The following is a 27283-nucleotide window of genomic DNA, read 5'->3' on the forward strand; positions in this document are numbered from 1 at the left end:
TTTGGACTCCTCCTACTATCTGCAGTCCTATTGGCAAAAAATGCGGGAGGGGCGGATGCATTGCGCCGTTGCGACCTATCCCATCTCGCACTGTTTTCAAATTCCCCCGGTTCTCTATAGCGGTAGCGAAACTCAGTGCAGATCCTGGTATACAGGGACGTGTGAGAGCTTTGACCGGCGGCCAGGGGCTTAGGAGGCCGGGACATGCTAAGCATCTCTCCCCCGGTGGCGATGGGCAAAAGCCCCGCCGAGGACACCCCTATGCTCAGTCTCACACACTTTTCCCGTCCTCCGTTTCTGAGCTTCGGATGTGTCCGAGTCGGTTCGGGCCGGAGCTGTCAGCTACTAGTGCACAACCCAAACCAGGAGCCGGCCTACGTCGTTGTGAATAAGCTGCCCGAGCATCGCGGATTCAGCGTGTCGGAGACCGAGCTCTCGATACAGGTGAGACCGGGAGAGAGGCTACTGAGGTGGCTAGCAGTGGGTAAACTCTGGCTATCCAGCCGCGGTGTACTGGCAGAGCATATGGGAAATGCTGGTCCGCATCTAGGTGCATGCATGGCTAACACAATATGAAGACCACACAGCTAGTTTTTTTGGGCAAGGTCACGTGGATAGCCAGCCATGTACCATTCCTAGGGGTTCTCCTCCACTTTGAGTGAAGTGGAGTATGTCAGGGTAACACCTGCACCTCATTCTCTTATACCCCACACTCATCCAGTGGGATGCTTTTACTGCCGGTATGTCGTGGGTGATATCACTGTTTGTGGACACGTTACGCAGTTAAGTGCATCTTGAATGACAAGGATGAGTTGCTAAAGGGTTAATAAAAAAGGAATCATGCCAGCTATTCACTAATATTGCATGCAATGTACTACATACAGACGTAAACCAGAATAGATATATTTGAAATGACTTGTCCTTAACGAAAAGAAAATATCATTACTCTATCGAATCTAGTGGTAGATAAACTTGGGGAATAATCTTTTAATCGCTTTATGTCCAAAATTTAATATGAACATTAGCTCCGTATTCATAGTGTACCAGCAATAAAAAGTTCAGAAGGGTGCAAGTCAAAATATAGGAAAGGCTAGGTTTTTCTAGTTGATCGAATTCAGTGGATAAACCTACTTGGATGCGGAATCTAATGTTATTCTGTATGCGATTTTGATTGGCTAGCTCATCGGCTCTGCGGTGGTACCGTTGGCGTTTTTCAGTATCACTGATGTGTTTTCTTTTATGTGCTTAGCCATCGGAAAGCATCACGCTGACCATAACATGGACCCCTCTAGAAGAAGGTGGTGTGCGCGAACTAGTTACGTTCATTGTGAATGACGTTGTGAAGCACCAGGCTGTGCTGCTGGGGCGAGCTGAACTACCTACTAAGAAAAAAGTAAGTTTGTAATGTAACAAAGTAATCGAATTCTGTTTATTGTTTTGACATGTTGTTACATATGTTTATATATAACTACTCCCTATAATCTAAAACATTATATGTGCCTTTAAAAGTGGGCATTCAAATTTCAGAAAGCTTTTTTGCTGCTGGAGGTTACCAGATATACCTGCACTTTACCTGTTACAGAAAGGCTGCTCTACAAAACGCTTACTTTAGTGTTGCTATACTATTATTTTGCAAAATGTTTTCAGTTGTAACATTTAATAATTTTACAGGGAAACCTTCGGAACGCAACGAAAAAGAAAAGCGTTCCCGCGGCACAAAAAGTTCTTGGACCAAGAAAGAAAGATCTTGGCATCCATAAACCAACTTCGATGGGTCAAAAAAATGTCTACGGAAAGCCAGAGAGGGCACGGAGCCCTTTGTATTCTTGTGAGAACCTTCCTTTAAATAGTGCCTCTCCGTTACGGGACAAACCACAAAGCAGAGAAAACAGAATGCAGAGTCTCAATATAAGTCCGCTTGCTCAAGATTTCACTCCAGGCTCATTAAGAAGATCAAAAACCTATTCTGTGTTGTGTTCTACAGAGTATGAGACTTTGGAAGAAGTAACCACAACGTCTAGGATTCAAACGGATATTCGTGTTGATGAAGAATGGACTTTCAGCTACCAAGGGCCAAGAAAAAGTTCCGTGTCTCCTATAACTTCTCAGATTGGCCAACCGCTCAATGTTACATGCACTCCAACCATTGTAAGGTTGTCTCCATCATACTCTGGCCTTTCACCCACTGAATTCTATAACCACGAGCATGTTGAAACTGGTGTTCTAAAACAGTCTCATCATCTTGAAGTTACAGATTCCTTTAAAGATCCATCACAAGAGGATGTTACAGTTACCAGTTGTAGTACGCGTTCTCCAACAACCTTGTATTTCACACCTCAAAAAAACATTCTAAGTCCAGATTCCTTTGTCAATAATAGTCACGTTCCTGATGACCCTTGTGATGATCCTTCAATTCCAATTCTTTCGCCAGATCAGTTTGTCAGAGAAAATTGTGTTACTTTGGTGTCTGAATCATCACTAGAGTCAGTACTGACTAATTCATGGCAACAAACAAGTGTAGCCTCTTCCAAAGACTCTGTGTCATCTGTTGCCCAGAAGCAAGTGAAGACGTGGCAGGTGGTAAGCAGACATGTGGACCTTGACTTTTCCAGCCATGTTCTGAAGGAACCAGAACTGATAAGTTCCAGGTTGACCTATTGTGTAAAAAAGAAGCAAAAAGGTCTCATTCCAGTGGATGAAACCTGTAACAACGAGCCAAAAAAGCCACCTGTTCTCTCTGCGACTGTTGTAAAGGCTAAAGCTAATGATTGCAAGGACAACTCTAGTAGACCCAAACTTAAGTCCCGTAGGCGTCTTGAAAACATAGAATTGGAAAATGAGAAAAAGACTCCTCCTTGTATTTTTCAAGATTTGCCTGTTATAACTATTTCCAACCCCCCTGAGAAAACAGAACCCGCTAAAGAGTTTGCTGTCAAGACTATTTCTGGTCGAAAAAGGAAAAGTGAGGACTTTACTAGAACGTTTGATGTGAAGGGATATTCCACAGAGTCTACTCTAAATACATGTACGCCAGTCAAGAAATCGCATGTGTCTAAACTTGGCATGCAACAGGCTGGCAAGCAAGGGAATGCAAGCCAAAGGAAGAGAGCGGGTAAGCAGCAGCCGTTTTTTGTACGTTTTGCTGAAATTTTAAGTATTGCTTATATTTCAACTGTTATGTATAATTCTTCTGCCACTTGCCGTTTTAGTAGCCCTTCTCTAAACTCTCTCCAGATTAAGGTGTGATAGACAATGCTTTCTGGATGGTGGGCACTAGGAGCAAAAGAGGAGTTCCCCAATGTTTTCTGATGTTCACATCAGTAGATAGTATTAAAGTTTGAGTTTTTTATATTAAAATATTCCTTGTGTCCTGTTTTGCAGTGACTTTGGCCGTGAAATCTTCTGCGAAAGTTCAGGAATCTCTGAAACCTAAAGCCGCTTTGGTAAAAACAGCTAAGACGGGTATGTGAATGAGCCAAGGTGTTTTCAGGACAAAAGTGCTTTCATTATGATATATCAGTCACGAATAACGTTGGACCGTTTTGTTGTTTGTAGATTAAATTTAACGTGCCACTTAATTCATAATTTAGCTTTTGGATTCAATTGAAGAAGCCAAAGCTATTTTTGACGTGCCCCAATAATCATAAAAAGGCAGCTGGTTCTTTGACTCATCAAGCGGTTGTAATTGGATCCCATCTACCTGTTTGGGCCAAAATGAACCATTATCACTGCAGACACAAAGACGGTCGCTCGGGATTCAAGCTGTCGATTGGCTGAAGTGTACTTCCACAATCAGTTGACGGCCAGATAAAATGTAAATGAAGATAATACCCTTGGCTTTGATCGGCGAATCCAAAGTTATTTTACAAATGTAATCGAAATGCCCCAAGGCTAAACCCAAATTAGATTGTTCCGCAAGTAATTGTGTATTCACGCCGTGCGTATCAGCCTGGGATACTAAATTTTAACATGTTGCAGCCTCTTTGTAAGTTTCCTTGTCTTTTTGTTTCAGAATTTGCGGGACCACCTACTCTGCCGCATGCCACAACATTCAAAAAGTCCAAGCTTGTCGTAGGAGTGGCTCAGTCTCGATTAAACTTCATAAAGCCATCAAAAACAGGTACTCAGTTTGTGTTTTAATGCATCCAAACTATCGTGTATCTGTAATGCATTCATATAGACCGAACAATCTGTTGTTTTGCTCCCAGTTATTCCGCGGCACCCGATGCCTTTCGCTGCCAAGAACATGTTTTACGACGAGCGCTGGATGGCTAAGCAGGAACGAGGTTTTACCTGGTGGCTGAATTTCATACTCACCCCTGATGACTTTGCCATGAATACAAATTCTGTGAAAGGTTAGGCTGGTTATTTTCTGCTTTGAGGTTCTTTGTTCCTTTTTTTTTTTATATGGTTTTAACAAAAGAAAACTGGTAACCTGCCAGATATTGCTGAAGCCCACGGTGACCAGTGATTGTCCAACAGTACAGATGGACACTGCCATGCAAACTATAACTAACGGCCATTGGGGTGGTTTGTAGCACGATAGTAAGCAGGGGAGCTGGTGCAGAGCGTCCTGTCATTCAGTGGATTGGGCTGTAGGTGCGCGCATAACCTTTGGTGTGTGTATGTAAAAGATGGCAGGTCACACTTGAGTGTCCACTTTGAGACTCATAATTATACTGAAGACTCCAATAAAGTGCCTAGCAAAACCAGGTCTCTATATACATCTCTCTAAGCCAGGGGGTGTTCAAACTGCGGCCCTCTAGCTGCTGCAGAACTACGTCTCCCATAATGCTCTTTGGAGTATGGGAGATGTAGTCCTGCAGCAGCTGGAGGGCCGCAGGTTGGGCACCCCTGCTCTAAGCCTTGGTTATATCATATCCTTTGGATATAGGCTGTGTTTTTTAAATTAATGTTTTTCTTTCTTTTGTCTGTAGTAAATGCAGCAGCCTTGATTCTGGGTGAAGAGAATATTCACAAGGCTAGCGTACCAAAAGCTCCTACCAAGGAGGAGGTCTCCCTCAAGGCCTACACAGCCCGTTGCAGGTTAAATAGGCTTAGGAGGACTGCCTGTCGTCTCTTTACGTCGGAGCCCATCGTTAGAGCCGTTCGAAGGCTGGAAGTGGAGATTGAAGCTCGTCGGCTGCTTGTTAGAAAGGACAGACATTTATGGAAAGATATCGGTAAACACATTTCTTTTTTATCTATTTTAACATGTCCTGGTATTCTCCCCTTGAGGATGTATATCTAATTACAAATATATTAATATTGTTGCTAAAGAAGGGGCAAGGATGCCCTGCTATATCTGCATCATTAATCTACTCCTTTCTATGCTGCACTTTATTTCTAAATGTAAGTAGGAGTTAAAATGTGCAGACTTTGGTGACTATATGCATTCTCTTAGCCTTCGTAAACCTTTTCATACTGTCTGCGCATTAAAATACATGTTTTACATAGGTGAACGGCAGAAGATTTTGAACTGGCTTTTGTCCTACACTCCCCTGTGGCTTCGCGTAGGCCTGGAGGTAATCTTATTTTTGTTTTGTTTTTCACTTTTGTGTTTTCTTAACTATTCAGAGTTGAATTTTAAATGTTCTGCGCCGGCGACTATTCCAGTGATTATCCTGTTGGGCACATTGTCACCTTCAACAAAACACTGTTCCTTCACGAAAATCATTAGTTTTCAGACGCAGTTCCTTTAACAGCAAGGCACAATCAAGTGTATTTTAATTGCAATATTTGATTTTTAATTATGTTGTCTACTTTAGATATTCTGATTCCTGAATTTTGTGATGACTGTTTTTTTTGGAATCGCCCCCTCATTATCGTCCCCTCATTACAATAGACGTTTGCTCATGTTTTGTTATAGCAGGCCCGATTTTATTTATTTTTTTATGGCAGTTTTATTCTCGAAGCAAATATAAATTAGGACCATCCTATAAGTCATTAGGACCATTCTGTTACCGTAAAATCTGTCATAATATGCGCAATGGAGGTTGCAGCATTAAAGGGGGTAACACTTGTGTCTTCTGTCCTCACAGGCCTGTGGGGACCGAGTCACAATCCATGCTATGCTCGTATGGAGCACCAGCATTGAAAGAGTTAAAACTAATAGTTTTTTGTTCAATTCATTGATGGTTTAGTGGTTCGCAATATTTTAATAATGGAAGATAAGCCGTGCTTGTTCGTACTATTTTCAAAGTCCTTTTTTTGTTTGACAGACCACTTTTGGAGAACTGATTTCTTTGGAAAGTAACAGTGACATCACCGGCCTGGCCGTCTTTATCTTGAATCGCTTGCTTTGGAATCCAGATATCGCAGCGGAGTACAGGCACCCTTCTGTGCCACATCTATATCGTGATGGTAAGCATTCAAACAATAAATGTTTGCGTTCTAATATTGAGCACAGACCGTCTGGCTGCCTCTGTGATCAAGCAGGCTATGAATTAACTCTATTTAATCAGAAAATTTTGTTTCAAATTTAATACTAATTTGGCAATCTTTTATATTTTGGGGGGCATCTAGGTCATGAGGAAGCTCTATCAAAATTCACACTGAAGAAGTTGTTGCTTTTGGTTTTCTTCCTTGATCACGCCAAACAGTCGAGGCTCATTGATCACGATCCATGCTTGTTCTGGAAAGATGCTGAATTTAAGGTGGATTAACTTTTTTTTTTATTTTAATGTATTTTCTGTTTGTGAACCGGTGTATGTTCAAACAGTATTTACAAACATGAATTCTTAGAAAATACATCATTAAACTTGTTCATACCTGCACAGCTGGTTAGAAATGCACTCTGTGGTCTTGATTTAATGCATGAAATGTTCTAATCTCCATTGTATTTATTTATTTTAGGCGAGCAAGGACCTTTTGCTGGCGTTCTCTCGAGATTTTCTGAGCGGGGAAGGTGATCTCTCTCGTCACCTCAGTTATTTAGGTTTACCAGTCAGCCACGTCCAAACACCCCTGGATGAGTTTGACTTTGCCGTCACTAACCTTGCTGTGGACTTGCAATGCGGCATTAGGCTTGTGTAAGTATCTCCCCGCTAGTCTAAACTATGGAGTTTTTAATTATTCAAGCTATCATACTTAAAAGATTAGAAGATATTTTCCTGTGTTAAATTCTATTTTCCCTTGCCATTCCAGGTGGCACATGAGAAGAGAAGGCTCCGCCTACCAGGTAGGGCAGGAAATACTATAAAAAAAGGAGACCTCCCCCTTCCTCCCCAGTGTTGTTTCCTGCCCTACTCAGGTAGCGGTTAGGCTGAAGCTTACCTTTCCTTCCTTTTTTTGTTTTCTCGGAGCCCCGGGGGGGCGTCCTTTTCTGATACCCGGCAGCGGTCCCGTGGGGATCCAGGGTTCGTGCGGCAGCCTCGGAGGCTGCAACTCCGCGTGTATCGCGGCAACGCACATGAGGCTCAGTCCTCGTTCGGCTCTGCCCACAGCCCAGGGGGCTCACTGGGATGTATATCCCCGGGCTCCGGTTCACTCCGTCCCGGGGAATCCTCAGAGTGTGGCACGGCAGGAGGAGATCTCTAACCGGCTGTGCCGGTTTTTCTCGGCACACGTTCAGATCTCCAATCGGCTTCACTTCCGGTGCAGCGACCCGGGGTCACGAGAGGTCAATTGGCTGGGAATTTCCGGATGTGAGGTTTCCGGCCCTGGGCACCTAAATGCCTCTGTATACAACACCAGAATGGGTAAGATCTTTCCTTGCTGTTGGTTTCTGTGCTGTAGTTTTGCATCTACCTCTCTGCTATTGTGCCTGCCCGTGCCTGAGGATTGTCTACTGCCATTTCAAGTAGGTGTTGCCCTCTTTGCTTGGAAGAAGTTTTACGTTGCCTATGCCATTGTTTTCTGCAGTTACAGCTTGTGTGTTTTCTCCTCAGTCATGTCAGATAAAATCAGGATATCCCTCCTGAAGCCTCCCCACATAGGAAATCTGTGGGAAAGTCAAAACACAAGCCTGTTTATCCTGCATAAAGATCCTGCATGACCCTTCGGTCAAAACGTGCAACTCCTGCTCTCGGCCTAAAGAAGTTTCCACAACGGAATTTACTTCCTGGTTGAAGGGGGAACTTCAGTCTACTGTTTTCGAGCCATGGCAAGCCCCTCTCAGGCACCCCTGCAACAACCTTACCAGCAGGGTCCACCAAATTACCTCCCGGATAACCCGGAAGATTATTCGGTTTCTTTTTGAATATGATTACAGAAACAGGGAAACTCTACTCTGAATCTACAGGAGGACATACCAGTTGCAAAACCAGATCCTTTTCAGGGTCACTCTAGGAAACCGCAGACCTTTCCAGTCCACGACTCTCTTTCTGCCATTATCACAGAGCAGTGGAAATTTCCTGACAGGAGATTATTCACATCCTTGAGAACCAAGAAGCTTTTTCCTTTCGATAATTAGAATTCTGAGGCCTGGGAAGTCCCGGAAGTCGACACCGCAGTAACCAAGGACACAAAAAAAAAAAAAAAAAAATAGCCATTCCGTTGGTAGACGCGGCCCATTTCAAAGACCCCATGGACCAGAGGGCTGAGGTCTGCAAAAAGGTCTTTTGAAGCAGCAGCGGCGAATTTCGTCCAGCGATTGCTATGGCGTCAACTTCTAGAGCCATTAAAATCTGGCTCCAACTGGCGGTGGAAGACCTTGCAGCTATTCGAGAGACTGAGCAGGTCGCTAGCAACCTGTCCGACACCTGCTTAGCAGTTGATTTCATCTCCGATGCCTCCATTGAATCAGTCCGTACGTCTGCTAAAGCCACTGCGCTTTCAGCGGGTTCTAGGCGAGCACTCTGGCTTAAGTCATGGTCTGCTGATAATGCCTCTAAACACAAGCTGTGCAGCATTCCGTTCCAGGGGAGCCACCTCTTCGGCAGCGATCTCGACACGTTCCTAGAATCCACCACGGGGGACAAGCACTGGTTACCTCAGAGGAAAGGACCTCCTCGTTTCAGATCGAATTATTACAGAGCTCCAAGAGAGAGAGAGTCCTACAGGCCCTGAACCTCCAATCAGGACTACCAGTCCTTTCGGGGTAAACCCTACGCAAGAGGGAGATTCCTGAGAGGAAGAGGAAGAGGCAGGGACAGTAAAGCAGGAAGGTTCTGACGCCAGCAGGCTTCAGGTAGAGGGCAGGTTGACCGGTTTCATTCATGCCTGGGAAGAGATCACCTCAGACCCCTGGGTCCTTCGCATCATAGAACAAGGCTATGCTCTGGAGCTTACTCGCCTACCTGCCCGGAAATTCCTGCTGTCCATGCCCCCTGCAGATCCTTGGAAAAGATCGGGTTTCTTCTCCACGCTCAACAACTTAATTCTCGAAAGAGCTCTGGTCCCGGTTCCTCATCAAGAGATAGGAGAGGGAACCTACTCAAAGCCATCCGGGAAATTCAGGCTAATAATCAACCTACAGGTGGTGAACACCTGTATCAGATACAACAGGTTCCGGATGGAATCCCTGAAGTCCGCCACAGAGATCATTTCTTCAGGGGACTTCATGGTCACCATAGATCTGCGGGATGCCTATTTACATGTTCCCATCAGAAGAGACCACCAAGATTCCTCCGTCTGGCGGTGCCATTACCTCAAGCGATTCGACATTTTCAGTTTCGGACTCTTCCATTTGGAATTGCTTCAGCACCTCGGATCTTCACGAAGCTCATGTCGGTGGTCGTGGCCTTCCTGAGGCAAAAAGGCATAAAGGTGGACCCGTATCTGGACGATTGGCTCCTCGTAGCGGTCTCAGCAACTTTGCTCCAGTCCCATCTGGAGTTTTTTCTCAGGACCCTCCACGACCTAGGATGGCTAGTAAACAGACTCAAGTCACAGTTACTTCCAAACAGACGTCGTACCTTTCTGGGAATGATCCTCAATTTACACGTACAGAGGACGTTTCTCCCTCGGGACAAGATCCCAAGATTGAGGGAATTCACACATGCGGTCCTACAGAGCAAGTCAGTGTCCATTAGAGCCATCATGTCTTGGCTCGGCCTAATGACCTCCTCCATCTCAGCGGTTCCCTGGGCACTTGCTCATGTAAGACCTCCTCAACAGTTCCTGCTGGATCACTGGGATCGCTCCAGGATGTCCTTTCGCAAGAACGTCCAACTTTCCCCCTTCGTTCGGGGGTCACTCCGATGGTGGCTGACAGCCAGAATCTCTCACAGGGGCTCTCTTGGCAGACGAGAGTCTGGGTGGTAATTTCCACCGACGTCAGTTTGAGAGGCTGGGGTGCTGTTATGGGAAGCAATATTACCCAGGGAACTTGGTCTCCTCGGGAATCAGACCTGCACATCACATTTCTGTTAGCGGTCTGGAGGGCTCTAAGGTTCTGGTCTACAATCCTGCGACACAGGTCCATCAGGATCCTTTCAGACAACGTCACCGTTGTAGCCTATCTGTCCAAACAAGATGGCACCAGAAGCAGGCGCCTGCAGACCCTGACCGCTCAGATCTGCCGATGGGCGGAGTTCAGTCTCTGCATTCTCTCCGCGGTTCATCTCAAGGGTTCACTGAATCAGGAGGCGGATTACCTCAGCAGGAACTCAGTACTTCCGGGAGAATGGTCCTTACACAAAAGGGTCTTCGCTTTCATCACGGAGAAATGGGGTACTCCTCAGATAGACCTGATGGCCACGCACCTAACCGAACAGATACAGGAGTTTTTTTTTTTCTCTCTCTCCAGTCGGCCGTCCCCGAGCCCTGGAAGCACTCTCGCAGACCTGGGATTTCGATCTCGCGTATGTTTTTCCTCGGCTTCCCCTTATTTCCAGAGTGCTCCGGAAGATTCGAGAAAACCCTCAGTGTCATCCTGGTTGTTCCTTTCTGGCCTCGAAGATTCCGGTTTTCGGACCTTATCAACCTGGCCGTAGACGAGCACATGCTTCTTCCTCAGGTGTGGGATATTCTCGTTCGAGGCCCTGTTCTCCACCCAGATCCCTCCCGGCTCAACCTCTCAGCATGGCTTCTGAAGGGAGATCCTGACCTCAAGGGGATTAACTTCATCGGTAGTGGAAACGATTCTCTCCAGCCGCAAGAAAACTACGGCTGCTAAATACCAGAAGGTTTGGGAAACGTTCCTCACCTGGTGCTATGGGCACGAAGTATCCTCTCCACCCATCCATGAGGTGCTACGCTTTTTACAAGACGGCTTTGATAACGGGTTACAACCTGCTATTATCAAGGTCCAGATCCCAGCTCTCAGCAACTGCTTGGACTCCAATCTGGCTTCCCATCCCTGGATCTCCAGATTTTCTAAGGGGATGTGCAGACTTCGCCCTAGGCTCCGTCCGTCGGTTCCACCTTGGGACCTTAACCTCGTGTTGCACCAACTCACCACATCTCCTTTTGAGCCTCTAGAGGATACCTCTCTAAAGCTGCTCACCTACAAGGTTGTCCTTCTAGTAGCACTCGCTTCTGCTAGCAGGGTGAGTGAGCTCCAGGCTCTCTTCAGAGTGGAACTTTTTCTCAAGATTCTGCTGGACTGCGTTATCCTCTGTTTACCACCGGTAAACTTTCTCCCTAAAGTTGTCTCACCTTTCCTTTCGGATCAGGAGATCGTCTTACCTACGTTATGTCCGGATCCCAAGAATCCCATGGAGTTGGAACTCCACTCGCTAGACCTGCGGAGATGTATCCTGTCTTATCTCTCGCGTACATCCACCTGGAAGAAATCCAACGCACTCTTCCTGTCCTTTGCGGGGGCCCGCAGGGGCAGAGCAGTGTCTAGGGCTTCCATAAGCCGCTGGCTTAAGGACGCAATCACCTTATGTTACATCTCCGCGGGAAGAGTGCCTCCCTCCGGCCTGAAGGCACACTCGACCAGATCCGTCTCGACATCCTGGGCTGAACTCTCCGGGGTGAATCCGTCTCTCATTTGGAAGGCAGCGACCTGGAGGTCGATTCATACGTTCGTAAGGCACTACAGGCTGAACCTTCATCTCTCTGACGAGTCTCAATTTGGTCGTCGTGTCCTGCAGACTGGAATCCTTCCCTCCCTATCTCGCTAAATCTTCTCATGTGCCACCTGGAATGGCAAGGGAAAGAAAGAATTCTTACCTGGGAATTCCTTTTCCTTGTCCATTTCCAGGTGGCACACTTTTTCTCCCACCCATTAAATTTACTTTTGCTTGTCTATTATTTGCCTGAGTCTTTCTTTTTAACCACACTGGGGAGGAAGGGGGAGGTCTCCTTTTTTTATAGTATTTCCTGCCCTACCTGGTAGGCGGAGCCTTCTCTTCTCATGTGCCACCTGGAAATGGACAAGGAAAAGGAATTCCCAGGTAAGAATTCTTTCTTTCCTACTTAAAAAAAAAAAAAAACATAGTAAACTTTCATGTTTGTTTGTTTTTTTTTTTTTTTTTTTTGTTTTGTGCAGGCGTACAATGGAACTTCTCACCCAAAACTGGAGTTTATCTAAAAAGCTGAGGGTTCCTGCGATTAGCCGCCTGCAGAAGATGCACAATGTGGAAGTGGCGTTACACGTTCTGACTGAGAAGGGCATTGAGATCAAAGATGAACGGGGTACGTGCATTTAGTTTGTTTGTAATGGTGCTCTGCTGCTTTTAGTTTTTGGTGTTCTAGCTTTCTCAATAGGTTAGAACCGCAGACTCCTTTATACTCTGTCCTGTTCATTGTCTTGTAGGAGTTGCCATCACCTCCAAAGACATTGTGGACAGGCACCGCGAGCGTACTCTGGCTCTGCTCTGGAGCATAGTCTTTACTTTTCAGGTAAGCATCTGCATTAATTCCTTGGGAAAGCTGCAAAGAACACGTCTTTCTCGTGTTCTTTACTACAACCCCACTTTCACATACTCTGGTATTTTATTGGGCAATGTCATATAACCTTATTTTGGCTAACGATGTTAATGATGTTGGTCTGTCTTTCGTTTGTTTCTTCTAACAGGTGGATGTTCTCCTCAGTGTCGAGATTTTGAAGGAAGAAATAAGGTTTCTGAAGCGAAGCTACAATACCCAGAAGATGCTGGCAGCTCTGCGGTCTTTCACGACGCCAGGGACTGTTAATAAGAGAGAGAGCGACTCTTTCGTGAATGAAAACTACAGCGAGCGAGTGCTGCTTCTCATGGAGTGGGTTAATGCCACGTGTGCCTTTTACAACGCTAAAGTAAGAAACTCCTAAGCTAATCAATTAGGGCCAAAAATGCTTGCTTTTATACAACTTCTCTCCTGTCACTTTTTTTTTTCTGTGCACCATTAATCCAGCCATGCTCAAGAGACTTACTGTGTCGTGGTTGGGTGATGAGGATCCTCAACAGGCTGGCTGCCTTAAATTCATTTAGAATTGAGTGATCTTAAAAACCATGGTCCCTTAGGTTGGTTTTTATGTTTCAAACAGCAGCCAGCATCGGTTTTGCAACTTGAGACACGCAGGTCTCTAGAAATGCCCAGAAGTATCCAGCCTTGCGTTGTAACGCATAAGAGGACTCTTGGTTATGCAGAGATTTATTAGGTGCTTTTCTGACATGTTGCCTTCTCTGTCTTCAGGTTGAAAACTTTACAGTGTCCTTTTCGGACGGCCGGGTGTTCTGTTACTTGATTAACCATTACCACACCAGCTATCTGCCGTTAAATGCCATATGCCAGAGAACCACTCAAACCGTGGAGTGTACGGAAACCGGAACAGTGGGGCTTAACTCCTCTTCAGATTCAGACTCAATGGATGGGTGGCCGGGGATGACGGACCAAGGTAAATACTTTATCTCGGGAAATGTAATACATAAATTTACTGACTTTATTACATCAATTCAGAGATTACTTTTTAGAAATGTTAATATTAACCCTTATGGCGTTTTTAAAATATATACATAATTTAACTACAGAGAGCACAGAGCTGCCAGGAGCCAAGCTGTTGTAGTGCACTATGTGGCCAGCAGGTGGCAGGTTGCTTATATTATATTATATTATTATATTATATTATTATATGCATATATTATTATATGCATAGCATCTTGACACAGAAAATGTATATTTTTTCCTAGATGCTGCATTTGTTTTGCCGTATGTGTATGTATGTAGCTTTTTGTATTTCAAGATATCCTTTTTACAATGTACAACTTCACCTTTTTTATTTTTGTAGGTATCACCACTTCAGCTCTATACAAAGAACTGCTGGAGAATGAAAGAACCAACTATAGCCTCATTCATTCTGCTGTCTCCAAACTGGGAGGGATTCCTGCTATGATCCATCACTCCGATATGTCCAATACAATCCCGGATGAGAAGGTGTGGACTTTTTTATGCTTATTGAGCAAATATTATTTTGTATTTCTTTCTGCCACATTCTCTTGATGTGCATGGATTATTTTTTGTTTAGCAAAAGTTTATATATTTTGCTGCTGTCCCTTTTCTTTATGCATGTGCTTTAAAAACAGACTGATAACTTTTATCTAGTCTCTTCTATCCATAACGGATGTGAGCATAATGGCAACAGATACATTTTCTATGTAAAATTACTATAGAAGTTATAGCAAAGTCCAGAATTAAAACTCCTAGAACTTGCTAGTAAGTCTACGTTAAGACAATTAGGCAGACTATACTTGCAAATTAATGAAATTCTGGTTTCTATATTTTTCTGCCCATCAATTTGTCCTCCTCTTTCCTTTTAAGCACAAACAAAATGACCTTCAGCTCATTGATCCCTATGATTAGTTTATATCTGTTCCAGTGGTTAACCCATTACAATCCTTATTGTACTCTACAGGTTGTCATCGCGTTCCTTTCTTTCCTCTGTGCCCGGCTCTTGGACTTGCGTAAGGAAACGAGAGCAGCCAGAGTAATTCAGACTGCATGGAGAAAATACAAACTGAAAATAGAAGAGCTGCATCTAGAGGTTCGTTATGTTATACACTACTGGGTTTGGGTTTGAAAGAGTTTTGTTTTTTTTAGCCATAAAATATCAGAAGTGTTTTTTATTTAGGATTACATGGTTGGTTGGATAGAGAGAAAAACTAGTTTGATTTCAAAACTTTTTCTTTAAGGATGCCTAACTTTTTTTTTTAAAATATTTTATTGCATACAATTATACTGTATTCTGGTTTATAACAGTTACTATGGCTTGCTGTCATTTATTTGCATTTTGCTAGGTTTTTATTTGTCTTTTAATAATAATAAGTCTTTATTTACAGAGGAAACACAAGGCGGCTCGTGTGATCACGAGAACCATGGTCAGATTTCTTGAACGCCGTCGCTTGAAGAAAATTCTTGCTGCGGTTGTTATCCAGAAATATTGGAGACGACGACTAGCACTCAAGGAGCTTAACAGGTTAAAAGCTCACAGACTGATGGAAGCTCAGGCTATAATCATCCAGGTCAGAATACCTTTATTTTGTCTTAATACTTACAGGCACATTAATACGGTCTTGGAGGCTAGAAAGCCAACGACACAAAACTCTACTGGGTCTGAATGCAGCCTCTAGGGGTGAAAACATTAGGACCATGTAAATAAGAGGTGTACCAAGATGTCAGAATGCTTCCTGATTGTAGGAGCAAAACAATAGGTATCAAGCTATAGGCCCAGGGGTGTCCAACCTGTGGCCCTCCAGCTAGATCTCCCGTACTCCTCAGCCACAGGTTGGACATCCCTTCTGGGTATATGGGATCAGTAGAGATCAATTCCCCAACCCTTGTTTCCCTAATTACCGCAATAGATTGTTCAGAAAGGCTTCTTGACAGACTTGCATGATCTCCTGTGAAGAAGTCATCAAAGTTTACTTTTGTACACCTGGAAAAATAAATTTCATGAAGTTACTTACATTTATAACTAATTTCCATATTTGACTATAGAACCCTCTGCTGCAAGCAAAACTCTAACTGTTCTGTATGTTGAAATGGCTGTATGTACGAGTAGTCTAATGATACTTTCTTTTACAGAGGTACTGGAAAGGCTATTTAGCCAGGAAGAGTTATAGAGCAGTGAGATACTATGTTGTTGTTCTTCAAGCAAGAGCGAGGACCAAAATTGCTGTTAGTTCCTACAATAGTGTCCGGTGTGCCGCAGTAACTATCCAAACATACTTGCGTTCGTGGCTTCTAATGAAAACGGATCGTCAGAAGTATCTTCAGTTAAGATCTGCTGCATTGATCATCCAGACTGCTTTCAGGAGATGGAGAAGGAAGAAGTTAAAAAGAGCAACGGAGGCCGCTGTGCTGCTTCAAAGAGTTTATAGAAAGTGGCAGGCCCGCAAGCTGAGTGAAAGAAACGCCGCCGTTACTATTCAAGCAATGTATCGCATGCACAGAGAAAGGCAAAAGTACCTTGACGTTAAGTGTAAAATAGTACAAATCCAGTCTTGGTTCAGGTGTAAGCGAACGATGCGCTCTTTTCTAACCACTCGGAAGCAGGTCCTAACTTTGCAGAGGTACTACAGAGCATATAAACAAGGAAGAACCGAACGAGAACGGTATCTCCTTACACGCTCTGCCGCAATCTCCATTCAGAGGTGGTATCGGAATCAGAAGAGTATCAGAAATGAAACAGAGACATCTTTGAAGACCGAAAGGGCCGTTATTTTTCTACAAGCAGCCTACCGTGGCTGGAAAGTCCGAAAACAAATGCAAAAGCACAGGGATGCTGCAATCTGTATTCAGTCTGCATTCAAGAGACTTGTCGCTCAGAGAAAGTTTACGGTACAAAAGAAAGCTGCCGTTACCTTACAGAGATGCTACAGAGCCGTGCTTGCTGGCAGGCGGGAAAGACAAAAATACCTCCGTCTCTGCAGAGTAGTAAGGAATATGCAAGCGCTGTGGAGATGCAGGGCTCTGATGAGGAGCCACAGACGGCACCAGGCGGCTGTCCTGATACAGTCTTTTTACAGAATGCGTGTGCAATGCGCCAAGTATAACGCCATGAAGCAGGCTTGTACGATAATTCAGAGCCGTTACAGAGCATACAAAGAGGGAACGTCTCAGCGTTCACGTTATCTGTCAATGAAAACCGCCTGCACCGTTCTGCAAGCTGCTTATCGAGGATGGAAAGTAAGGAAAGACGTTTCAAGTCTCCATAGAGCTGCCTGTATCATTCAGGCCTCCTATCGCACCTACAGGCTATGGACTCGGTATGTGGCAATGAGGACTGCCGCGGTCACCATACAGAGGCGCTACCGTACGGTTACCCTGGGGAGACTCCAAAACACGAAGTATCTACTTTTAAAGAGAGCCACTATTACGGTGCAGTCTTATTACCGGGGTATGATAGTTAGGCGGAAAATAGTAGAGATGCGCAGATCTGCAGTGACGATCCAATCCTTGTTCAGAATGCACAGGATGCGCGTGGAATATCAGGAAACGCGACTTGCCGCTATCAGCATTCAGCGGCGTTGTAGAGCTCTATGGACCGGAAGAGAGGTAAGGAAAAATTACCTCCGGCTGAGAAAAGCTGCTTGTGTTCTGCAAGCAGCATGGAGAGGCAGGAAAGTCAGGGAACACGTTAAAGGCATGCATAAAGCTGCAGTCTTGATACAGTCTTGGTATCGAATGCTCACCCAACGGCGTTACTATAAAGCTCTAAAGAAGGCGACCGAAGCCATGCAGCAGCTTCACCGTGCTTCTAAAGAAAGGACTTTCCAAGCAAACCAATACAGGCGCATCAGAGATGCTGCGATACGCATTCAGGCCGCCTTCCGCGGGATGAAAGCAAGACGAGACATTCAAGGCAAGCATGAGGCAGCTGCCTTAATTCAAAGAGTATATAAGGGCTACTTGGAAAGACACAGATACCTCGTTCTTAGGAGTTCAGTTATATTAATTCAGCAAAGGTACAGGAGAAAGCTGTGTGCAAACCAACAAAGATTAGACTATATAAGCCTTAAGAAAGCAGCTGTTGTTGTGCAAGCTGGGTATCGTGGCTTGGTCGCCAGACGCGAGATCAGACACATGCATGTTTCTGCTATGGTTATCCAAGCTGCCTTCCGTAAGCATATTGCTTACGTATCTTATCGCAAAATGAAATGTGCATCAGTAACCATACAGCGATGGTACAGGACAACTATGGATCAAAGAAAGCGGCGTGACGCAGCAGTGATTATTCAAGCTGCGTACCGCGGAGCAAGAGACAGGCAGAGACTAAATAGGATGAACCAAGCTGCTTCCAAAATACAGAACTACTTCAGAATGTCCCGCTGCGTGAAAAGATATAATAAACTGCGTCAGGCCGCCCTGGCGGTTCAACAGAGATACCGCGCAAATAAGCTGAGAGACTTCGAGGTCATGCGCTACGTGTTTATGAAGGACGCGGCTTTGTGCATACAGGCTGCTTGTCGAGCTTGGAGAGTACGACGGGAGATGAAGAGAATAAACGAGGCAGCCGTTGTGATCCAGAGACGTTTCCGAGCACTTGTAGAAAGCAAGCGGTATCGGTCTGTAAAAGCAGCTGCCCTGGTTATACAGAGATGGTACAGAGCTACTGTCCTGATGCGCGAACTCCGTAAAGATTTCCACGCGTTGCGCATGGCTGCCATCTGTATTCAAGCAACATATAGAGGTGTGAAAGTGAGGAACCATCTTGCATTGAAGCATAAAATGGCTAGGAAAATCCAGATTGCTTATAGAATTCACAGGGCTCGGGTGTCTTATCAAGCCATGCAGTCTGCCGCTGGAACAATTCAGGCTTGGTACAGATCCATTAAAATAAGTCGAATCATGCGCTCTGCATACGTAGAACTCCGCCACTCAACGATACTTATCCAAGCAGCCTATAGGGGAAGTCTGGTTCGAAAGAGCGTACGGTCTATGCATATGGCTGCAACCACAATCCAGTCTTACTATAGAATGCATAGTCAGCGAAACAGATACAAGCATATGGTACAGGCTGCAAGAACTATACAGCAAAGGTTCAGAGATACCAAAGCCAGAAACTTGGCTCTGCGGCGGTACCAAGAGACCAGAAGGGCCACCCTATTGTTGCAGGCTGCTTTCCGAGGGATGAAAGTGAGAAAGGAGATCCAGAAGGCTCAGCAGTCAGCTGTAGTTATACAAAGATGCTTCAGGTCCTACATTCAGAGACAGAAGTACTTGGCACTTCAGGTTTCTGCGGTTTGCATTCAACGACGTTACAGAGCTTTGCTTCTCGGCAGATCTACGCGCCGTGACTTCATTGCTTGCCGTGAGGCCGCGGTTTGCATCCAGGCAGCCTACAGAGGCTTTAAGGAAAGAAGGGAACTTGCACGGATGCACAAAGCTGCCTGCAAGATCCAGTCTGTGTTTAGGATGCACAGAATGTATGCTAAATATCAAACAATGAAACTGGCAGCTACTTTAATACAGAGACGTTACAGGAGTCTTCTAATCGCCCGCTGTCAACGAGCACAGTACCTGCGAATTCGCATGGCAGCAATTGTCGTTCAGGCCGCTTACAGGGGAATGCAAACACGGAGGAACTTGAGAGAGCTTCATAAAGCGGCAGTCAAAATTCAAGCCCGTTATCGAATGCATGTGAAGAGAAAAAACTTTGTCGGCTTACAGCGGGCTGTGAGAAGTGTGCAGCGGCAGTTCAGAGCAAACCGGGCAAGGGATGATGCCGTGAAGAGGTTCACCACCATCAAAAGAGCCGTGAGGCAAATCCAGTCTACCTTCCGGGCTAAGAAGGCTGCCCAAGAGGCTAAAAGAAACTCGGCGGCGCAGGTTCTCCAGGCAGCATGGAAAATGCACCGAACTAGGAGAGACTTTGTAAAGGTGAAAGCTGCAGCGCTCCTTATCCAGGCAGCATTTAGAGGACAAAAGAGTAGAAGACAACATGGAGAGATGCAAGCAGCTGCATGCCTGATCCAGCATTGGTACAGAAGCCGTCGGGTGGCCCGTCTGCAGAGAGCTCGCTATCTGTCCGTGAGGACCTCTGCTGTGATAATTCAGGCGGCTTTCAGGAGGAAACTTGCTCATCGGCTGCAGCAGAAGGAGACGGCAGCGAGGAAGCTGCAGGCGTTTCTGCGCATGACAGTGTGTAGGAAAAGGTTCCTGCGGCTCAAGTCTGCCGCCATCCAGGTGCAGTCCTTCTACAGGATGCAAAAGTCTAGGCGGGCATACGTGGCGAAGAAGACGGCGGCCCTCGCTGTGCAGAGGAGGTACAGAGCCCACCTCGCCATGAAACGTCAGAGAGAGACTTTCGTTAAGATGCGAAGGAGCGTAGTCTGTATCCAGTCGGCGGTTAGAGGCTTCCGCGAGAGGCAGAACCTTCAAAGACTGGACCACTGCGCAGTAAAAATTCAGGTGCGTGATCAGATTTAACCATTTGCAGGCTGGTGGCAGGGATGGGTCATGTGGCTACAGAGCAGTAATGCACCACCAGCCTCTATAGGGTAGTCTGATGAATTGATAAATATCCTATACGGCTAAATCTACAATCACAAAATGCCGCCTACTATATGATTGAAATCTTACATTTGTCTAATATTTATCTATTCAGAATAACTCCTATTTTTAGTGCAGTTTCAGTTTTTGACAAAGGAGAAGTACAAGCTATAGGTAGTTTTAGCAAATTAATTTAGTTTATAGCGAACGCTGTGAAGGCAATATTTCCCTTCAGTGAAGTGAGATAAAATCTCACATTTTATTAGTGAATAAACCTGTTGGGCCCCCTGTCCGTGATCAGGTGTTTTAACTGTGAACAGCTGATACTTGTGGCTTACACTGGCTTTTAATATATATATAAATCTGTCACTTTTTTTTCTTTAATATTTTTTTCAGGCCCTTTGGCGTAGTTATTCTCAAAGACAACTCTTCTTACGATATAAATCCTCTGCCGTGATTATTCAGCAGCGATATCGTGCTTGGCGCCTTCAGAAAATACAGAGGCAATGTTACCTGAGGCTGAAATTGGCGGTCACCAACCTACAGGTACATAAAACGTGTATTTTTACTGTGTTCAATAGATCTTCTGCTTCCTTTACTATGGGTTGTTTTGCACTCTGTAGGTGGGGTGGTCAATCGAGAGCAATTTGGCTTCTGCGGGTAAACTGCAATAACCATAGTCCTCGGCATTTTGGTTTGGCACGGGCCGCTTTAGTGTCATAGAAGATGCCCATCTAATATCAGAGAAACACAATCATTGATACATCTGTGCTGGCGCCATCTAGTGTGCGTTTCTCTGCTTGGTTCCCAAGGCCCAAGATACTGTTAAGGTAGCGTAAGGCATCGTCATGTCTATCGTGACTTCTAGTGTTGATCTGTGGTCATTGTTTTGTAGACTTTGTATCGGGGATATCAAGCGAGAAGACTCATACAAAGAGAGAGAGCGGCTCGTGTCATCCAGGCTGCCTACCGATGCTACACCATCCGCCGAGATTACATCGTACTGACTAAAGCGGCAAAGACCATCCAGAGATGTGTCCGAGCCAAACGCGAGCGCTCTCGGTGAGTTGCCCCTATGATACGCCTTATCTTACGCAATGTTTGTCCAGCTTGCTCTTGTTAATATAGTGTTTGACACTTATATTGTCCTCCTTTCTTTCACTAGCTTTTTGAGAATCCGAGAGGCCGCTGTTTGCATTCAGAGGAGGTGGAGGGAGACCGTTGTGGCTAACAATCTGCGGAAAGCGTTCCTCCAGAAGCAAGCTGCAGCTTTGAGGCTTCAGTCTGCGTTCAGAGGATATATTGTCAGGAGGGAAATGTTAAAGGTTTGTGTTCCTCAATTTCTTGGGGACGTGCATTGCTATCTCTGTTTCAATACATCTCCTCTGTATAAGAAGCCTCACTAATGCGGAGACTACGCGTCCGCGTCTGATCTGGTCATTGGGTTCATATAGTGCTGTCACAATTCTTAGATTTGGTGTTTAACGGATAACATTTTGTATAAAGGTATTTACCTCTCGCCTTTCGCTCACACGTAGAAACAGAAGGCGGCGTGCTTTATACAAGCGGCGTTTAGAGGTATTAGGGATCGCCGGAGTTATCTCAGACTGAAAGCTGCAACGGTGAGATTACAGACACGTTTCCGAGCCGTCCGTGAGGGAAGACGGGAGAGGGTCCGTTACGTGCAAACAAAGAAAGCCGTTACGAAGCTGCAGGCCTGTGCACGAGGCTGGCTGGTCAGGAGGGAGGTAATTATTACTGTCTGCTGCTGGTGGCTTTATTTCCCATTGACCGTATGAAAATATACCACAATTCTAGTAGTCCTTCTTTAGTCCCGGTAAATACAATGACTTGGTTTTTACAGATTCTTCGGCTCCGTAGAGAGACGGTTCGCTTGAGATTCACCTCTGCCGTGTACCTCCATCTTTGTGCTGTAAAGATTCAGCGGCGGTTCAGGGTCCATCTAGCTCTGAAGAAGGCACAAAAACAAATTAACCACGTGATCTGCATTCAGGTAACGAAACATGCCTCGGATCCCACTATAGGTTGTCTTTTTTGTGTGTAATCGTGTAGATAACAGCGTCTTGTGATTGCAGAGATGGTACCGTAGCAGACAAGAGCGCAAGCACTTCCTTGTCATCCGTCAGAAGGTGATCACGGTGCAACGCGCTGCACGCGCCTGGTTCAACCGCAGGAATGAGGCGGCGTGCAAAATCCAGAGATGTGTGCGGGATTACTTTCTCCGGAAGAAACGAAACCGAGTGATAAACGGCATTGTCAGATTCCAGGTGACTCAACGTGGAAATATATTCCAAAACTAATGTTTGGCCTTGGTGTGCTTGACATTATAACCTGTCTTTCTCTCTCCATCAGTCCTTATTAACCCACGTGATGCCCACTTTGTTTTATCAGTCTTAATTTCATGTTTATGTGCTGGTAATTTTGTTACCTGACAATTACCAGAGTCTTGTTGCAGTGTTGATGAACAAGGCAATGACAGATCTGACCTGCCCATCGGTATTATACACTGCAGTGCATGCTGTATTTGGGGATATATATATCTCATATAATATATTAGTCTATCAGAATACATCAGGGAAAATGCTATACACAAAGCCACAGGAATTGAATGACAAGCAGAGCCCTGTGTGACATCCGGCCTCAACACTCAGGTGGGGGTTGTGAACACAGAAAGAAAGGACTTTACCAGATTTCTGTAACTACATGAAGCATGACTTTAGAAATACCATTAAAAAAAGGCCCAGGACATCTACTATCTTGATCACTTTGCTTCATTTCCCTGTTTTCTAAATTAAATCTTTTGTCATCATAGGCTCTGTGGAGGGGATACACCTGGAGAAAGACCCACAACACGAAAGCATTAAATGCCCTGCGAAATCGTCTGCAGAAAGTAAACCAGGAGATTAAAGAGGAGGATAAGTTGTACCACAGGACCTCCGTGGCAGTAGAGTATCTTCTGACCTACAAGCACCTGTCTTTTATCCTGGCAGCTCTGCAGCATCTTGGTAAATATAACTGTGCCATTATTTCTGGCCAAGAGGATGTCTTTCCCAGTCTCTTGCAGATAAGGTTGTGTTCCCATAGCTAGCTTGGCATTCCACTGGTTTTGTGTGTCCTCTGAAGCACCTACTGTGTTGAGGGACCATAAACATAATTGTCTCTGAGATGTTCCCAGTATGAGCTTTGAGCGATCACTGGTTTTTGTATATTTTTACAACACTTAACATTTATGGCATACCACATGCAGGACATGCAAATGGTGTATTTACGCTTTTATCTTATATTTACGTTTGAAGTATTTTGTACGCTAGATTTTTAGTGTGTGTGTGTGTATATAGAGATATTTAATGAAATGTAGCCCTTGTAACGGTGAATGTTTCTATGATTTGGATAGAATTATATGCCAGTGGTTATGTTTTCCAATATGTATTCATAGCGATTATTTCTGTTCCTCTGTAGAAGTTGCAACAAGGCTGTCCTCTCTTTGCTGTGAGAACATGGCGCGGAGCGGTGCCGTGAAGGCCATCTTTATTCTGATCCGTAGCTGTAACCGCAGCATTCCCTGCATGGAGGTGATAAGGCTGTCTGTCCAGGTGCTGCTCAATCTCTCCAAGGTAAGAGCTCAAAAGCTGCTTTGTATAGATGTCATGGACTCAAAGGTGATCTATTGTAACTTCCTATTTATATTCATGATTTATTGACGCTATTCCCTTACCTTTAACTCGCATTGATTGTAAATGTAGTATTACATTATACCACTTTGTAACTTTAGCAAATTCTCCCAGCCGCCATGAATACCGTGTAAACAAAGCTTGTCTGCATATGAACGTTTTTCTATTGGTTTCATGCTGTGACGATAAAACATTCCTCAATGTGTCTTTTTTAAGTATGAGGGAACCGTGCAGGTTGTTTACGAGGTGGAGAAGTCTGTGGATATCCTGCTGGATTTGATGCAGATGTATAGAGAGAAAGCTGGTGACAAAGTATCTGAAAAGGGAGGAAGCATCTTTACCAAGACCTGCTGTCTTCTGGCTATCTTTGCGCTAAACTCTCAGAGAGCTCATGTAAGTTACTGTAGGTGTGCAGACCACCTCGATCAGTGCTGCTGAAGTCTGGATGGTGGTCTACCTAACAGGCTTTATTCAGCACAAAGCATATATAGTTATATGAAATTAAGAGTAACTTCCTTATAAGTACTGAGTGGGCAACCACATGGTTCTACATCTTCACTAGTATGATACTTTGTATAAATAAGTAACGTTACTGATTTTAAAACTATTCCGACTTTTTATCGGTATGTTAAAGAATTCGGTATCCCCTTCGCCCCATCCTCAGGAAATCCGTGCTGCCCCCAAAGCTGTAGACCGTATCCGCAGCATCTACAAGCTGACCTGCCGCAAACACAAGATGGACAACGAGCGGAATCTCACCAGGCAACGTCTTAGTAACTCGGTCCTCGGCAATGTGTCCATTCAAGCAACCCCAATTCGTACGAGAGTTGTGTCACGGTAATTGTTTCCCTTTGCATGAAATGTGTATTTGTCTATAATAAATAGTACGTTTTCACAGAATTACCATAAAATCGAAACAACACATTGACATGTCTCTATTATTCCTTTTTGTTTTTACAGGATTAAACCCGATTGGGTTCTGAGGAAAGATAACATGAGAGAGATCGTAGATCCCCTGAAAGCTATCCGCATGGTGTTGGACACATTAGGAATTGCCGTCTGAACTAGAAACTTAATATTTCCATTTGGAAACGTCTAAACTTTATTCTTAGCTAGCTTTTTAGTAACTGGAATGTTTAAAGACTGCACAGTTGATAAGTTGCTGCGGCTGTACTCAATGTATTATAACTAAGGGAGGGGAAAAAAAATTTGTATATGATGTGAATTTTGTTGCAGGCAGGATTGACATGTAGCCTTTAAGGCAAAGTTATTTGTAAATAGAGCGTAAACAGATTTTTCTTTAGCCCTTTTTTTCTGAAATTGTACAATTAAAGTACAAATCTAAATTTTAAAAGCTGTTACACATTGTTTTTATTAGAAGAACATAATCTAGACAATGGTGATATCTGTATTGGTAAGAGAGACATCATAATTATCTTCCAAACTGGTCGCTTATACCATATGGGTTTAAAAGTACACATTTCTGCTTACAAATAATGCATGTGTGATACGTCAATTACTATAAAGATTAAATAGACCTAGCGTAGCATCTAAATGTCTTACTTAGATAGCATGGTAAGTACACACCACTTCTTGCCAAAACAGTGGCAGCAACACCGGATGCATACTAAGTGTAAATCTACATTTAAGTATCCAATTCTCTAGTTTTCAATTTTTTTTTGGATATTTTGTTTTTTTGGTAAGTTTCCAGCAGAAACCGCAACTCTTTTTAAGTTCTAACATATATTCCACTCCTTTTCAAAAAGGAACGGCTGTAGTTTAATTTGTAACCGGGGTTGCTGCCATCATTCTATGCATGGCTCTGGTTTGTTAATCTAGCGATAGGAAGATACCAGTCTTTTCTTCTTCTGAACCATTTATTCTCCCTGTATTTTTCACCTCTTCTCTCCCCTTCTGCCAATCCCATGCTAGGGAGGCATTAAAGGAAAGTAGAGTGAATTTAAACTGACATGGAATAAGCATATGGCTATTGAGCCTAAGTCCAAGAACCTATTAGGGTTTGAATGTTTACATCAGAAGAAAATGGGCAGATTAGATGGGTTAAGAGATTCAGAGCCACCCTCAAATGCTGTTTGTAATGCTAGTAGAGTGCTTGAAAGGCAAAGGGCTGATGAAGGGGCAACAGTGGCACAGTCTCGCTTTTCTTTCTAGCTTGTAAGGCTGACCAGACCCTGTATAATACCGTATTGGCTCGGATATAGGCCGCCCCCGTATATAGGCCGCACCCTAAAAGTTTGGTGCTTTCTGAAAAAAAAATTTTTTTTTCTTTAAAAAAAGCACCAAAAACATGCTGCCACTCTGTCCTCTCCCCCCCCGAGATATGCTGCCACTCTGTCCTCTCCCCCTCCCCGAGATATGCTGCCACTGTCCTCCTCCCACCCCGAGATATGCTGCCACTGTCCTCCCTCCCCGAGATATGCTGCCACTGTCCCCCCCCCGAGATACGCTGCCACTCTGTCCTCACCCCCCTCGAGATACGCTGCCACTCTGTCCTCACCCCCCTCGAGATATGCTGCCACTCTGTCCTCCCCGCGATATGCTGCCACTCTGTCCTCCCCCCCCCCGACTTACCAGAGCAGACTCCCGGGTGTCTTACAGGGCCGGAGGGGGACATCTATGCACATCGTGTATACAACTCCCGGTGCCGGCACTCAGCGGAAGTGCCGGTACCGGAAGTTGTATACGCGTATTGCGTAGATGTCTTCCGCCGGCCCTGCAAGACCCGGGAGTCTGCCCTGGTAAGTCGGGGGGGTTAGAATGCATCGTGCGCACGTTCACCGGCAACGACGCATCGCCGCTGCCGGTGAACGTCCGTGCGATGCGCTTAGACAACCTCCCGTGCCGGTACTCCCCCCCCGTGGAAAGTGCCGGCAGGGGAGGCTGTCTGAGCGTATCAGACAGTAGGATACAGGTCCCCTGCACCGCTGCGGGGGATCTGTATCCTAACCCCGCTGCCTGCCCGGCGCCCGGGACTGCATGTCCTGGGCGTCGGGCGCTAGACCCCGAATATAGGCCGCACCCCCACTTTAAAGACTTAAAGTGGGGGAAAAAAGTGCGGCCTATATTCGGGCCAATACGGTACATAATCCAATGTGCAAGGAGAGACAACAAGGACATTTCACTGATCTAACTCTACATTATCCGGGAGCAGATACATTTTTCCTGCAGCAGAGGCTCATTGGGGCTGGATGAACCTAATGTATAGTGAAGAGAAAGCGATACACAATTCTCCCTTTAGCGAATAAACCCCAAAGAGAATACCGTAT

General features: G+C 44.9%; 1 protein-coding gene across 2 annotated transcripts; it reads left to right on the forward strand.

Moving 5' to 3' along the window:
- Positions 1-103: 103 nt before the first annotated feature.
- On the forward strand, positions 104-25350 carry ASPM (assembly factor for spindle microtubules). 2 transcript variants are annotated; one of them, XM_053468941.1, is made up of 31 exons: positions 104-444; positions 1250-1393; positions 1672-3112; positions 3382-3462; positions 4013-4120; positions 4209-4355; positions 4938-5183; positions 5458-5525; positions 6222-6363; positions 6526-6656; positions 6856-7031; positions 12383-12528; positions 12650-12735; positions 12911-13129; positions 13510-13711; positions 14102-14247; positions 14726-14854; positions 15150-15332; positions 15895-19452; positions 19585-20223; positions 20701-20850; positions 21200-21366; positions 21470-21629; positions 21843-22052; positions 22169-22318; positions 22401-22592; positions 23138-23330; positions 23785-23939; positions 24213-24389; positions 24661-24833; positions 24957-25350. In XM_053468941.1, exons 1-31 carry the CDS (start codon positions 205-207, stop codon positions 25057-25059), a joined length of 10062 nt encoding a protein of 3353 aa, XP_053324916.1. In that variant the 5' UTR covers positions 104-204; the 3' UTR covers positions 25060-25350. The 2 variants fall into 2 exon arrangements, with proteins under 2 accessions (XP_053324916.1, XP_053324917.1); XM_053468942.1 differs by lacking the exon at positions 21843-22052.
- Positions 25351-27283: the final 1933 nt, after the last annotated feature.

Source organism: Spea bombifrons, chromosome 6 (genome assembly GCF_027358695.1).
Source record: "Spea bombifrons isolate aSpeBom1 chromosome 6, aSpeBom1.2.pri, whole genome shotgun sequence".
Lineage (NCBI taxonomy): Eukaryota > Metazoa > Chordata > Amphibia > Anura > Pelobatidae > Spea > Spea bombifrons.

Excerpts from the sequence above, each read along its gene's own strand:
- ASPM (XM_053468941.1), top strand. The coding sequence starts at position 205 with ATGCTAAGCATCTCTCCCCCGGTGGCGATGGGCAAAAGCCCCGCCGAG. Across the intron at positions 21,367-21,469 it reads GCCAAACGCGAGCGCTCTCG|CTTTTTGAGAATCCGAGAGG; the intron begins GTGAGTTGCCCC and ends TTCTTTCACTAG. Across the intron at positions 24,834-24,956 it reads CGTACGAGAGTTGTGTCACG|GATTAAACCCGATTGGGTTC; the intron begins GTAATTGTTTCC and ends TTGTTTTTACAG.